General features: G+C 46.6%; 1 protein-coding gene across 2 annotated transcripts in view; it reads left to right on the forward strand.

The window, feature by feature from the left end:
• ANKRD35 (ankyrin repeat domain 35) overlaps positions 1–13,689 on the forward strand; it is a 69,138-nt gene extending 55,449 nt beyond the window's left edge. For both annotated transcript variants that reach the window (XM_040332388.1, XM_040332389.1), the window contains exons 7-13: positions 2,135–2,241; positions 2,347–2,528; positions 2,763–2,803; positions 4,663–6,888; positions 7,483–7,572; positions 11,662–11,727; positions 12,795–13,689. In XM_040332388.1, coding sequence (XP_040188322.1) covers positions 2,135–2,241; positions 2,347–2,528; positions 2,763–2,803; positions 4,663–6,888; positions 7,483–7,572; positions 11,662–11,727; positions 12,795–12,866 — 2,784 coding nt within the window. In that variant the 3' untranslated portion in view covers positions 12,867–13,689. The remainder of the gene's footprint in view (positions 1–2,134; positions 2,242–2,346; positions 2,529–2,762; positions 2,804–4,662; positions 6,889–7,482; positions 7,573–11,661; positions 11,728–12,794) is intronic.
• The last annotated feature ends 1,311 nt before the right edge of the window (positions 13,690–15,000 follow it).

The raw sequence follows: 15,000 nt of genomic DNA on the forward strand, positions 1-15,000 counted from the left end.
CTCCTCCAGTGTGTGCAAAGCTGGTGAAAAACTACAAGAAACGTTTGACCTCTGTAATTGCAAACAAAGGCTACTGTACCAAATATTAACATTGATTTTCTCAGGTGTTCAAATACTTATTTGCAGCTGTATCATACAAATAAATAGTTAAAAAAATCATACATTGTGATTTCTGGATTTTTTTTTGTTTTTGATTATGTCTCTCACAGTGGACATGCACCTACGATAACAATTTCAGACCCCTCCATGATTTCCAAGTGGGAGAACTTGCAAAATAGCAGGGTGTTCAAATACTTATTTTCCTCACTGTATATATATATATATATATATATATATAAAATTTATTTTACACATACACATTTTAAATGTATTAAAAAATAATACTACATTTTAATTACGTAAATTACCCAAAAACACACAATCTTTCACCCCCAAAAAACTATTATTAAAATAATAATACATAATAAAAACAAAAAAGGAAAAAAAATATATTTTTTTTTTTATTATATATAATTGTTTTTTTTAATTATGTATTATTATTTTTTTTTAACAGTGATAATTATGTATTATTTGAATAATAAATATTAGTAATTTAAAATACAGGAAATGATAACGTAAAATACAGAAAATAATATATTAGGTTTTAGATTTTGACGCTTAAAGTTGCAAAACTGCTCAATGTTAGAAATCCAATGGTTTTAAAAAAATTGTACGTATTGACACCTGAATGTGTATGGAATGATCCGGCCCAACGTGAACCAGTCTTATAAATCCATCAAAACTATTTAATTGCGCAGGCTTACTTAAACAATTACAATTTTTATAAATATATATGTATATATGAAAAAGAAAATATTTTACACATACACAATTATTTTAAATGTATTAAAAAAAAAAAAAATGTTATTACATATTACCGGTCTATGAGGCCAAAAACACACAATCCCCCTCCCCCAAAAAAAAAACCTATTAATATTATTAAAATAATAATACATAATAAAAACAAAAGAATACAAATATACTGTTATAGAGATTATATATATATGTAAATGTATTACATATAATAATTGTTTTTGTTAATTATCTATTATTTTAATAATAATATAAAATACAGAAAATAATATATTAGGTTTTAGATTTTGACTGCAAAACCGCTCAACATTAGAAAGCCGATGATTTGAAAAATTATATGTATTGATACCTGAATGTGTATGGAATGATCCGGCCCAAAGAGAACCAGTCTTATAAATTATTTAAATTGTGCAGGCTTACTAAAAAATTATATATATATATATATATATATATATATATATATATATATATATATATATATATATATAAATGATTTATTTTACACAAACACAATTGATTTAAATGTATTAAAAAATAATAATAATAATAATTTTAACTTACATATTACCGCTCTATGAGGCCAAAAACTATTCCCCCCCAAAAAACTATTAACATTATTAAAATAATAATACATAATATATATATTTTAAATTAATGAATTGATGCCATGAACACACGATCTCCCCCCCCCCAAAAAAAAATACTAAAATAATAATACATAATAGAATTTTTTTTTATTATTATTATGTATTGTTATTTTAATGGCGCGTTTCGTCCAATTAGACATAATCAAGAGGTCGATATAGGGGTCTATAACTTCCTGTTTAGAGTAACCAGTGCCGGGACACGGTCATCCAGTACCCAGGGCAACAATGCCAAACTACCCCCCCTTTCCCTGCCGTTCATAATGTGCAAGCTTAAGGGAACCTATGCCTAGCAGTTTTTTGATGCGTTTCGTCCAATTAGACGTAATCAAGAGGTCGATATAGGGGTCTATAACTTCCTGTTATAGAGTCAGCCTTGTATCAGAAGGAAGGCGCCCCTATTTCTACTGTAAATCATTGTGCCGGGGGCAGTCTCCCCTCCTGCCCACCCCTTGTCCCGGCCCTGGTGACAACATTCTGCCCCCCCGTCTCCCTCCTGTGCTCCTGCGTCATCACCCCGTCACATTGACTTATAATAGACACTACAAGTGGCAACCTACTAAAATGTACAAAAGGTTAAAAAAGTTGCGCCCGGGCTTTATATGTAAATTTAGCGCCATATTTTTTTTTATTTATAGGATGGACGGACGCCACTTATGATCGCCGCCCAGCGCAACCATCCTACTGTCTGCTCGCTGCTGCTCGACCGCGAAGCTCAGGTGGACCTGTGGGACCGCGACAAGAAGTGGGTGAAACATGTTAGCGCGTTGCAACCAAAAATGGCCGGTCCTGACCCCTCCCCACCGTTATTCTGCCATGTCTGACCCTCGTTTTTACTTTTGTTTGGCAGGACGGCGCTTATTCTGGCCTGCGAGAAAGGAAATATCCAGGCGGCGGAGACCCTCATCACCAAGGGAGCGGACCCCCAACTAAAGGACAACAAATTCTGCGACGCGCTCTCCTACGCTAGCGTGGCGCGGGATGAGGCGCTCAAGAAACTGATCCAGTCTGCCCTGGACAGGAGGAAAAATGGTGAGGACCCTCCCCTTCTATCATCTGAATAGTGGGAGACCCCCAACTTTGAGTTGGAAGGTACCCCAAGTTCACATCCTGGAACGGGGGGAGGGGGGTATATTTTAACTCAAACTCCAATTTTAAGGGTGGTTATTGAACGCCCAACTCTACCACCCAACCCTGGCTGACAATTATCTGAGGTGTTGAATCCCAAGGAAATGTTAACACGTTCCTCATTATTTTCTCTCGCAGCACAACTGTCGCGGATTCAAGATGACCAAACTGCACCCAGGGTATGTGGCACAGGAGACCACTTGGAAATAGACAGGTGCACTGGAGACGTGGGGGTGCAATAAGGAAACCCTTGGGAGGCACAAGGACATGCTGGAAGACACGGGTACACTGGAGAAACAGGGGTGCACAGGGCACACTTGGAAGCATAGGGATGCACAAAGGAACACTGGAGACACAGAGGTGCACAGAGAAAATTGCATAGGGGCACACTGAAGACACTTGGGGGCACACAGGGAGCACTTAGAGGCACAGGGATGCATGGGAACACATGGAAGACAAAAGGGGCACTCAGCAAACAATTGGAGGCACAAAGGCACACTGAAGACGCTTGGAGACACAGGGGTGCACATAGATGCACAGGAACACGAGACACAAGTAGGCTCAGGGGCACACTGAAGGCACAGGGGCACACTGGAGGCACAGGAACACATGGGAGACAAAAGGGGCACAGCAAACACTTGGAGACACAGGGGCGCATTGGAAGCACTGAAGACACAGGGGTACACTGAAGTCAAAGGGGCGTACTGGAGACACAGGTGGCGCACAGGGAGCGTTTGGAGGCAAAGGAATGCACAGGAACACACGGGAGACAAAAGGGGTACACAGCAAACACTTGGAGGCACAGGGGCACAACGAAGACACTTGGTGACACAGGGGTTCACAGAAACACATGGCAAACAAAGGGGCACAGCAAACAGCTGGAGGCACAGTGGCACACATGAGAGACAAAAGGGGCACAGCAAACACTTGGAGGCACAGGGGTTCATTGGAGGCACAGGGGTTCATTGGAGGCACAGGGATGCACAGAAACACATAGAAGACACAGGGGTACACTGAAGTCAAAGGGGCATACTGGGGACACAGGTGGTGCACAGGGAGTGCTTGGAGGCAAAGGGATGCACAGGAATACACAGAGACAAAGGGGCACAACAAACACTTGAGGCACAGGGGCACACTGGAGGCACAGGGGCAAACAGAAACTCACTTAAGACATAGGGGTACACTGGAGACACAGGGATGCATGGGAACACACTGGAGACACAGGGATGCACAGCAAAATCTTGGAGGCAAAGGGATGCACAGGAACACATGGGAGACAAAGGGGCACACCACAAACACTTGGAGGCACAGGGGCGCATTTGGAAGCACAGACACACTGAAGACACGGGTACACTGGTGTTAAAGGGCGCGCGCAGGGAGTGCTTAGAGGCACAGAGTCACATGGGACACACTGGAGACAAAGGGGTGCACTTGACCATGGGAAATGGAAGCATGCAGAGAGGCAGGAGGTACAGCAACACTGGCATGAAGGGCACAGATGACAACCAAATACCAGGCACTAATCAGGAGAGCTGTCTCTTGACCAGTCAAAAAAAGCAGTTTCCCGAATTACTGTGGTGCCCATAATCTGGGTGAAACCTGGAAGTGCCGGTGGCCACACGTCAGAAAGGAGGGCTGGGCCTGGATCCCAGGAGAGGGGAGTGTTGTACTTGTGACAACTGTAGAATTTTGGATTTCCCATCACTTTCTCTCTCAGTAACAATGGTCACCAGGAATGGGGAGGGTGACCCTCCTGGGCAAAGAAAAGACCTTGACAGGGGTTCTAACCCTTTCACAAATACCAGTTTTAGTGTAAATAATCTTTGTTAGCTTTTGTAGACTCCAGTTTATATCTAAGCCAAATTATGCAAAAGAATAGGCCATCTTCTGCGAGTTTAGCCAATTGCCACAGATTTATGTCCACAAGAGTGTTGAGAACACCACGATGGCCAATGGGCCATTTTAGATATTTTCTTGGCCAACAGGTAAGATAAAGGCAATGTTGTACAGAAATTTACAAATATGTCTTTATTTTCAGGCCGCTTCCCCAAACTCAAAACACGAGCAAGAACTGGTCAACATATGGAAGAAAAGATTTCACGAAGAGCAAAAGCGAGGTGTGTGGATACAAGGAGAACTGATGATGAAGACCCAAGAAATCGAGAGGATAACAGAGGAACAGAGGATAGAAAACAACAGAATTCGAGAACTAGCTGAGAGTTTGGAGGGTCTTTTGGACAGACAACCCGAGAACCTTGGCGCCATGGCTGGAGTTCCCACCTCGGACACCTGTGGTCTGTTGACTGGAGTTCTGGAACGAGTTAGGACTTTGAAAGATCAGATAAACGAGAAGCATCTTCTAGACCAGAGGGTCAAAATCCTCACTTCCAAAGCTGCGGAGGCCGAAAAGACGAAATACCAACACCAAGAGGAAACCAGGCTTCTCCAAAGTGAAGTTGCTTCAGCCAAGGAGAAGGAAGAGGGTGCAAGAAAGAAAGTGATGGAGCTGGAAGGCCACTTGGAGAACATGAGGGAGGCTTTGTCACAATTTGAGAAGCGCAAGCGAATACAAAGTACGGTAGTAGAAGATCTGCAGGAACAGATCTCAGAGGTGACCAAAGAAAAAGAAGAGCTTCTGGTGCTGTTAAAAAAATTGCCAAGGCAAGAGGAAAATGGCGGCAGTGGTCAGACAAAAAGATCTGCCAATGGCCAGGCATTGACCGAAATGTCCACGTTGAATGAGTTCCTTATGAAGCTGAAAAGCAACTGCGTTAACGTTGAAGTAATGCAAAACAATCAAGTATCAAAGAGGTGCTCGGGATACGTGCCAAAGGACATTCTGGAAAAAAGCGCTGAAGACTGGAAAACCACTGTGGCATCCATAGAGAATTATATAGCAACAACCGGGAGATTACAACAGAATGTAAAGATAGACTCTGATCTTGTAAATGGTACTACGAATCAGAAAACCAAGGGGAATGGGTCAATCAACGCTTTAGAACACTACCGTCCAGTAGAAACCAACGTGCCTTGTTTACAAGAAGACTTGACCTACTATCCAAAAAATAGTATAGTCCAACTCAACAGAGGACCATCCCTTTACGATACCCAAAGCAGTGACCACGCAAGGAGTATAGACTCATTAAAACAAACTATTAGAGGCTTAGAAGCAGAATTGTCCTCTCTTAAGGCCACCAACGCCGACTTTCTCTCCAAAATGAACCAAGTCATTCAGGAAAAGCAAAACCTCGAAGAAGGACTCCTCGCCCTACAGGAGAGCATGCAGTCCGAGTTCGTCATGAGGCAAGAAACCGAACTTCGGTGTAAGGATTACAAGCACCAAATCGGGGTCGTATCCGACGAACTCCAGGCAGAGCAAGACAAAGTCAAAAAGCTTAACGCGCGACTGGAGGCTCAGCAAAGCGAAATGGCCATGCTGAGAGACAGCTTTCCTCTGGAGGTCCTTCAGGTGGAGAACAACAGAAGTGTCCAGATGTTCAGCTCCGACATCTTGGAAGAGCTCTACTGGAACGTTGGGACCCTGGTCAGGAAATACAACGAGGCTTTGCAGCGGGTGGCCACATTACAGAAGGAGAACCTCAAGCTTATGGACGACCAAGTTCAGACCATATCCATGACGGAGCACAAAAACATTCTCAATGAAATGAAGAACGACTTGCACACCAAGGTCAAGGAGATTGAAGACGTAAAACAGAGGCTGTCCCAAGCCATGGGCAGCGTGGTGGAGCTCAAAAATCAACTTGAACTCCAAACCTCCAACTCCGTCCCAAAAGTGGAAGTGGAAAGCCGCATGGAGGACCTGGAAAATGTAGTGATGGCTTTGAAGGAGGAGAACGAGGCCTGCAAGGTAGCACTGGAGGGAAAATGCGAGGAGGTCATCGTCCTAAAACAACAGCTGGAACAGGAGGCTGAAGAAAGTCAAACTTTACGGCAAAAGGAAGTCAACGCGCTGCAGGAGTTTCAACGAGCCCGGGACCATCTGGAGGCCCAACTTCGAGCGTTGCGAGAGGAAGTCCAGGTCCTAAACAAGGAATATACCAAAACCACAGAGGAGGCCAACCGGTGTAAAGACCAGCTGGCATCTGAACAGGAAAGGGGGGTGGCCCTTCAGGGGAAAGTTAGGGAACTGGAGAGAGAGGCTGAAAATCTGAAGATGAAGGTCCAGAAGTATGAGGAAGAAAAGTGCCAAGTCAGTCAAAAGTACGACCTACTGTCTAGGGTGTCCCAGGAAAAACTACAGAAGGTACGTGGAGGAGGCAGCTGGGTTAGTTACACTGATCCTCAAGATTTCTTAAAGCATGTCAAAAAGATGTTTTTTCATTTTTAGAACAATTGGGGAACAATTAGACTTAAAGTGAGCAGAGGCGACACCACCCCTAGTGATATCAATGACCCAGCATGCCCTCAGGCAGGTTCACCAGGTGACATCACCAGGTGGCTCCTGCCCCTTAGTTATTAAAGAGTAGGATCTGGGGAGGGGGCTTCCAGATTGCTATAAGCCCCCTGCCCGCAGACCCCCACAACCACCGGCCAGGGTTGTGGGGGAAGAGGCTCTTGTCCTTGAATTATTTTTCCCATTAAGGGCGAGAGTGGGGCCCCATGTCAAGTTTTGCCTAAGGCCTCACAAAGCCTAGAGCTGCCTTTGAAAGTGAGGAATGTTTAGAACCCTGTTGTGTCACTGCCATCCCAGGTTCTGTTATAGGGACACCGACAGTAATTTAATTAGCATGTTGATGGGGGTGGAGGGGTTAACCAGGGAAAGCAAACGATCAGCAGATAAAAACTTCAGCTTTCATTCCCATCATCAACTTCTAAACAAGGCATTTCCTTCTCTTAGATGGAGGAGTCCGCTAAGGAGTCCAAGTCCTTGTCGAAGGAGATCGAGCAGCTGCAGAGACGCTGCACCGAACTGGTGGGCCAGATGGAGGTAAGTCACTGGGTCGTCTAAACCAGGGGTCTCCTAACTTTTGAGGAATAGTCCCTCATCGTTGGCGCCATTGGGAGGAATGGTCCCTCATCGTTGGCGCCATTGGGAGGAATGGTCCCTCATCGTTGGCGCCATTGGGAGGAAGGGTCCCTCATCGTTGGCGCCATTGGGAGGAAGGGTCCCTCATCGTTGGCGCCATTGGGAGGAAGGGTCCCTCACCATTGGCACCATTGGGAGGAATAGTCCCTCATCGTTGGCGCCATTAATAGTACCTGAGCCTTGGTATCAGACGAGTCCCCCCATGTTTGGTGGCAGTGGAAGGAATAGTGACCCATCATTAGGAGGAATAGTCCCTCATCGTTGGCGCCATCGAGAGGAATAGTCCTTCATCCTTGTTGCCACTGGGAGGAATATTCTCTCATCGTCGGTGTCAGTGGAAGGAATAGTGCCCCATCATTGGTGTCAGCTAGAAGTTGTAATGCCCCAAGCAGGGCCGTCTTTAATGTTGAGTGGACCCTGGGCAAATTTTTTCTTGGGGGGCCCCCCCCACCCCATGCAATTTTGCTCTCCACCTGCTCTAAGACATACAATAAATATCAGCTAGACATAAAATCAGTTTACTGCATCAGCTCAGGGAGTGTTTGCCAGTGGTTGCCAAAGGTTAGAGATTATCATTACCACTTACTGACTGGTTGCTAGAGGTTACAGCACACATTACGGCTCACTGATTCGTTGCTAGAGGTTACAGCACACATTACGGCTCACTGACTGGTTGCTAGAGGTTAGAGCACACATTACGGCTCACTGACTGGTTGCTAGCGTTTACAGCACATGATTTCTTCTCGTCGATTGGTTGCTAGAGATTACTGTTTAGTAATACTGCTCACTGATTGGTTGCTAGAGGTTACAGCACATCATCTCTTCACTGCAAAGGGGCACGATATACATATGAATGCCGCCTTTATTATACATACGAATGCCACCGGCCTCCTCTATTTACATATGAATGACGGTTACTAAAACTTCAAGAGACAAGGAAATTTAAACTGGGATAGTCGGCAAGTATGGGGCAGCTGCTTTGGGCCCCACCACAATGACAGGGCCCAGGGCAGCTGCCCATTTTTGCCCTGGCCCCAAGGGCCAAATAAAGGCAAGCAAAGGGCTGCAGCCAGCCTGCAGTTTGGAGACCACCATTCGAGGCCAAGGGCATTCCCAACCTTGTTCCTCATCTACCCCCAACGGTCATGTTTTCAGGACTTCCTTCACCTTTTATTAGGTGCGTTAAATCAATGCCATATACCGATTATAATCATCACATGAATTACCCCGTACAGTTTCCGGAATAGAAGTTATGGTGTTCATATATACAGAAAGAATGAATTAAAAGAAGACATGTTCCCTTTAGGCTTGACTAGACAACTGCCATTGCCACCCAGCCCACCAGGTGGCGCTCTTGCGTAAGCATTTATTGACCCTTCCTAGTAACTAGGGTTGTCCAGATACCGATACCAGTATCGGTATCGGGACCGATACCGAGTATTTGCGGGAGTACTCGTACTCGCGCAAATACCCCCGATACCTAAATAGAATACTTCCCCCCCCTTTCCCCCCCGCCGCTGCCGCCGCATCGCGCCGCCGCATCGAGGGACATGGCTAGAGGGACATTGCTGCATATGTGAGGGACATGGCTAGAGGGACATGGCTGCATATGTGAGGGACATGGCTGCATATGTGAGGGACATGGCTAGAGGGACATGGCTGCATATGTGAGGGACATGGCTAGAGGGACATTGCTGCATATGTGAGGGACATGGCTAGAGGGACATTGCTGCATATGTGAGGGACATGGCTAGAGGGACATGGCTGCATATGTGAGGGACATGGCTAGAGGGACATGGCTGCATATGTGAGGGACATGGCTAGAGGGACATGGCTGCATATGTGAGGGACATGGCTAGAGGGACATGGCTGCATATGTGAGGGACATGGCTAGAGGGACATGGCTGCATATGTGAGGGGCATGGCTAGAGGGACATGGCTGCATATGTGAGGGGCATGGCTAGAGGGACATGGCTGCATATGTGAGGGACATGGCTAGAGGGACATGGCTGCATATGTGAGGGACATGGCTAGAGGGACATGGCTGCATATGTGGGGGACATGGCTGCATATGGGGGGGGGACATGGCTGCATTTGGGGACACATTTAAAAAAAGTATCGGTATTCGGTATCGGCGACTACTTGAAAAAAAGTATCGGTACTTGTACTCGGTCCTAAAAAAGTGGTATCGGGACAACCCTACTAGTAATCCAATTACATAATAACCCTTCCCAATGGTTGTACACCTGTGGAGGCGGGTCCTATTCCATCCTTCTACCTATGCATCACTTTTTTGTGTGTCGAAAGCATGCCTCCAGCGCTGGTACCACACACTGTGAAATAGGGGCCAATAGAAAGAAAATAGGAAGGAAGGGAGCCCAGACATAACCGGGTCCGAGCATTAAAAGGTTTGTTTCCTTAACATCTTCCTCTTTTCTTTGGCTTGTTAAAAAGAAAAAACACATAACATGCCCTGCAACCTATGGAGCTGCAGCTAAAAATCAACAGAGAGCTTAACTCCGCCCCCGAGGGGCAACCTCAATAACAAAAAGTAAGACAGATCAGCAGAGGCGTAGCCTGAAGCTTGTGGACCCCGATGCAAAAGTTGACCTGGCCCATGGGCTGTTCTCACCCTGTGCTCCCCTCCATTCAGGAAATGGCTCACAGCTTGTCCCCAGCCAATGAGAACGGAGGGGTGTGGAACATTGAAGGCAAAGTGGAAGCCCAGTACTGGAGCATGGCTGTGGGGCCCTTAGGGCAGATCGGAGCTGGGGTTGCCATTGTGTCCCCTGCAACCCCTTATACTACACCCATGCAGATCAGTCTAGATTACAGATGGGCTTTAGGACTGTAGAGATGTAAAGCCGACACCTTTCAGAAATACTTTTCCACTTCGTTACAGAGTAAAATAATTATATAAAATACCATATTGTAGATACAGATAGAGGATATAGAGAAGCGGTATCGGCACACAAATTCCAAAGTGAAATCAAACATTTGGTAAACCAGAAAACGGGTATAGCAGGCACTTGAAAAGCTTCCATAAGGTAACAGAGAATGAAGCCGATGCTTTAAAGGGGACCAACGTTTCTCCAAAGCCTCACCATATTTACAGTGAAACCTCGGATTGCGAGTACCGTGGTCAATGAGCGTTTCTCTATACGAGCGCTGTTTTATTTTTTTTTAAATCCTGACTTGGTTTGCCAGTGTCGTCTTGCGAAACGAGCAGGATTCAAGCCACAGTGGTGTGCAGTACCTCGTTTGGCCTGATGTGGGGGGGGGGGGGGCGCCGGAGCTGAGCGGAGCCGTTCGGAAATACTTTGAAATGCTCAGAAAAACTCGTAAATACTCTGTTCCTGAGCCTTTCCGAGTTCAGCTGAGCTATCCCCGAGTATTTCCAAGGCTCACCGGTGCCCCCTCCCCACCTCTGGCCACATGCGGTATTGCATCCTATAGAAGTCAATGCGGAACTAATTATTTTCGTTTTCATTGACTTCTATGGGGAAACTTGCTTTGATCCCATTGAGAATCTGTGGCAAGACTTGAAAATTACTGATCACAGACGCTCTCCATCCAACCTGACAGAGCTTGAGATATTTTACAAAGAAGAATGAGGCAGAAATGTCCCTCTCTAGATGTGCAAAGCTGGTAGAGACACCCCCAAAAAGACTTGTAGAGAAAGGGGGTTCTACAAAGTATTGACTCCGGGGGCGCCATACAAATGCCCCTCCCCCACACACTTTTCACATATTTATTTGTATCATTTATCATTTTCCTTCCACTTCACAATTATGTGACACTTTGTGTTGGTCCGTCACATAAAATCCCAATAAAACACATTTGGGAAATTTCAAGGGGTATGAATACTTTTTCAGGGCACTGCATATAGAGGGGTATGAATAATTTTTCAAAGCACTGTATACATTATATATATTCTCCATATGTAAAAACATTGGTGATGGTGATTTTTTTTTTCTTTTCTTTTTGCAGGACACCAACAAACGTCATCAGGAGACTATCGCCACCTACAGGACTCACCTGCTCAACGCAGCTCAGGTAACACAGGGGAAAGGGAGGCAGCCGTCCAACCAATTGGGGAGGAGAGGAGGGGCTTGTACTTGTAAACCTGAATAAATAAAAAAATATATATATATTAAAATGAAAGCTGAACGCCGTGCCAAAAACTCATTTAAACATATTAGATACAAGGAGAGAAATTGGGATTTTTGAGGTGCAAAAATAAAAAAGTGAAATTGTATCAACTATAATATTTAAGATTTTTTTTTTTTCTGTATGACCCTCTGTGACTTCCTGTTCCTGCGACAACCACTCCCTCGTCCCTTGTACGGGTGTCACAGAGACAGGAAGTCAAGGAAAGTCTCCCTGGTGGGCTCACAGATGGGAGGTTTCCCCTTGAAGTACCTATAATGGGTTCACAACAACTCAAATTGTAGTGCAGCCATATCTCTGTATTACCATCTGTGACTTCCTGCTCCTGTGACAACCACTCCCCCATTTTTTTTGGTGTGGGTGTCACAAAGACAGGAAGTGAGTGAAAAAGTCCCCAATGGGACTTAGTACTACAGAGATCTGGCTGCACTAAGTCCCATTGGGGACTTTTTCCCTCACTTCCTGTCTCTGTGACACCCACACCAAAAAAAAATGGGAGTGGTTGTCACTGGGACAGGAAGTCATAGATGGTACTACAGAGATCTGGCTGCACTATGACTTCCTGTCCCGGTGACAACCACTCCCCCATTTTTTTTTTGGTGTGGGTGTCACAGAGACAGGAAGTGAGTGAAAAAGTCCCCAATGGGACTTAGTGCAGCCAGATCTCTGTAGTACCATCTATGACTTCCTGTCCCGGTGACAACCACTCCCGTTTTTTTGGTGTGGGTGTCACAGAGACAGGAAGTGAGGGAAAAAGTCCCCAATGGGGTCTCCTATGCAAATGATCGCCTACGAGGAATTTTTATTCTTCCCCTTTCTATTGAAAACTGATACGTTGTCTGGAGTTGGACTTTGAGGAGGGACCGGGGGGGGGGGGGGGGGGAAGGTCATGTCTGGCTTGTGAGTGGTGAACCGAAGGAGCTTGCAATCTAACCCGCGTCTTTTTCCTGCAGGGCTACATGGATGAAGACGTCCATCTCACGTTACATTGGATCCTGAAGATGCAGAACGACGTCGTTTACTGATCAGGAGACGTCTCTTCAGGATCTGCACTACAAGAAGGCCAAAAAATATATCCAAAAAAACACCTTCCTGCCTCATACAGACTCCATGCGGCCAGCGGGCGCCGCACCCCTCCCCCGCGGGGATGCCAAGCTGGTCTCTGAATGGACAAGGACTTAAAGATTCAGAGACGCCATTTTTTTTCTCCGTAAAACGCCAAATCCACCGAATATTAGGCGGGATCTCCTGTAAAAGAAGTCCTTTTTTTGCTGGTCAGATTGACTTTTGTAAAAAGACCCTGTCACCGACGTAAGGTCATCTGATCTTCGCCTCTCCAGAACTTCCACCCTCCTGTCGGAAATGCCATCTAATACCCAACATCAGGTGGTGGGGGGGGGGGTTCTGAGCTTAGAAGGAACAAGGGCGTAATTCCCCTCCCCCCCACGTTACAGCGATCGAGTCCGGCACGGGAGAGACGGTCACATGCTCATCCGTGCCCAAAAGCGTTCAATATTGGTTGGCGGAGGAAGGAGCAGTGATAAAACATCAAACGATAAGTTGGTTGGAAGGTGACAGGGTCTCTTAAAAAAAAAGACCCAACATCAGTGCATCACACAGCTGACACTCTAAAAGACAAAGGAGAGAGTCGTAATTCTCAGAGGTCAAATCAACATTCCACTAATGGGAAGATTCTGCAGCAGGAAACCTTAAAAAAAAGGCATCACCGGGTCTCTGTGCTTCTCTATGCAATGCAGGCAGATCGTGGCTGGTGGGAGGGGCTGTGAATTGCTTCCTGAACGCAGCTCTAGGTAACGCCCACGTGCGATGATGAGCCTCAAATGGTTGCAAAAAGAAACTGAATGGAAAGGGCGAGTGGGAGGACAGTCATGCTGGGGAGGAAAAGGCTAGATGACCCTTGATGGAGAGCGTAGGAGCGCTAAGGGGTGTGGCTGTTACTCAGCTCAGCCAGCACAGAGCATTGGAGGAGGAGGAGCGCTAAGGGGTGTGGCCGTTACTCGGGTCAGCCAGCACAGAGCATTGGAGGAGTGCCAAGGGGTGTGGCTGTTACTCAGCTACCACAGAGAACTGGAGGGGAGGAGGGCTAAGGGGTGTGGCTGTTACTCAGCTCAGCCAGCACAGAGCATTGAAGGAGTGCTAAGGGGTGTAGTGGTTACCCTGCTCAGCCAGGACAAAGCATTGAAGGAGGAGGAGTGCTAAGGGGTGTGGCTGTTACTCAGCTCAGCCAGCACAGAGCATTGAAGGAGGAGTGCTAGGGGTGTGGCTGTTGCTCAGCCAGCACAGAGCATTGAAGGAGGAGGAGCGCTAAGGGGTGTGGCTGTTACTCAGCTCAGCCAGCACAGAGCATTGAAGGAGGAGGAGCGCTAAGGGTTGTGGTTGTTACTCAGCTCAGCCAGCACAGAACATTGAAGGAGGAGGAGCGCTAAGGGGTGTGGCTGTTACTCAGCTCAGCCAGCACAGAACATTGAAGGAGGAGGAGGGCTAAGGGGTGTGGCCGTTACTCAGCTCAGCCAGCACATAACATTGAAGGAGGAGGAGGGCTAAGGGGTGTGGCTGTTACTCAGCTCAGCCAGCACAGAGCATTGGAGGAGGAGTGCTAAGGGGTGTAGTTGTTACTCAGCTCAGCCAGCACAGAGCATTAATGGAGGAGGAGCGCTAAGGGGTGTGGCTGTTACTCAGCTTAGCCAGCACAGAGCATTGGAGGAGGAGTGCTAAGGGGTGTAGTTGTTACTCAGCTCAGCCAGCACAGAGCATTGGAGGAGGAGTGCTAATGGGTGTGGCTGTTACTCAGCTTAGCCAGCACAGAGCATTGAAGGAGGAGGAAGAGTGCCAAGGGGTGTGGCTGTTACTCAGCTCAGCCAGCACAGAACATTGAAGGTGGAGGAGTGCCAAGGGGTGTGGCTGTTACTCAGCTCAGCCAGCACAGAACATTGAAGGAGGAGGAGCGCTAAGGGGTGTAGTTGTTACTCAGCTCAGCCAGCACAGAGCATTGGAGGAGGAGTGCTAAGGGGTGTAGTTGTTACTCAGCTCAGCCAGCACAGAGCATTAATGGAGGAGGAGCGCTAAGGGGTGTGGCTGTTACTCAGCTTAGCCAGCACAGAGCATTGGAGGAGGAGTGCTAAGGGGTGTGGCTGTTAC

This window comes from Rana temporaria, chromosome 13, assembly GCF_905171775.1.
Source record: "Rana temporaria chromosome 13, aRanTem1.1, whole genome shotgun sequence".
NCBI lineage: Eukaryota > Metazoa > Chordata > Amphibia > Anura > Ranidae > Rana > Rana temporaria.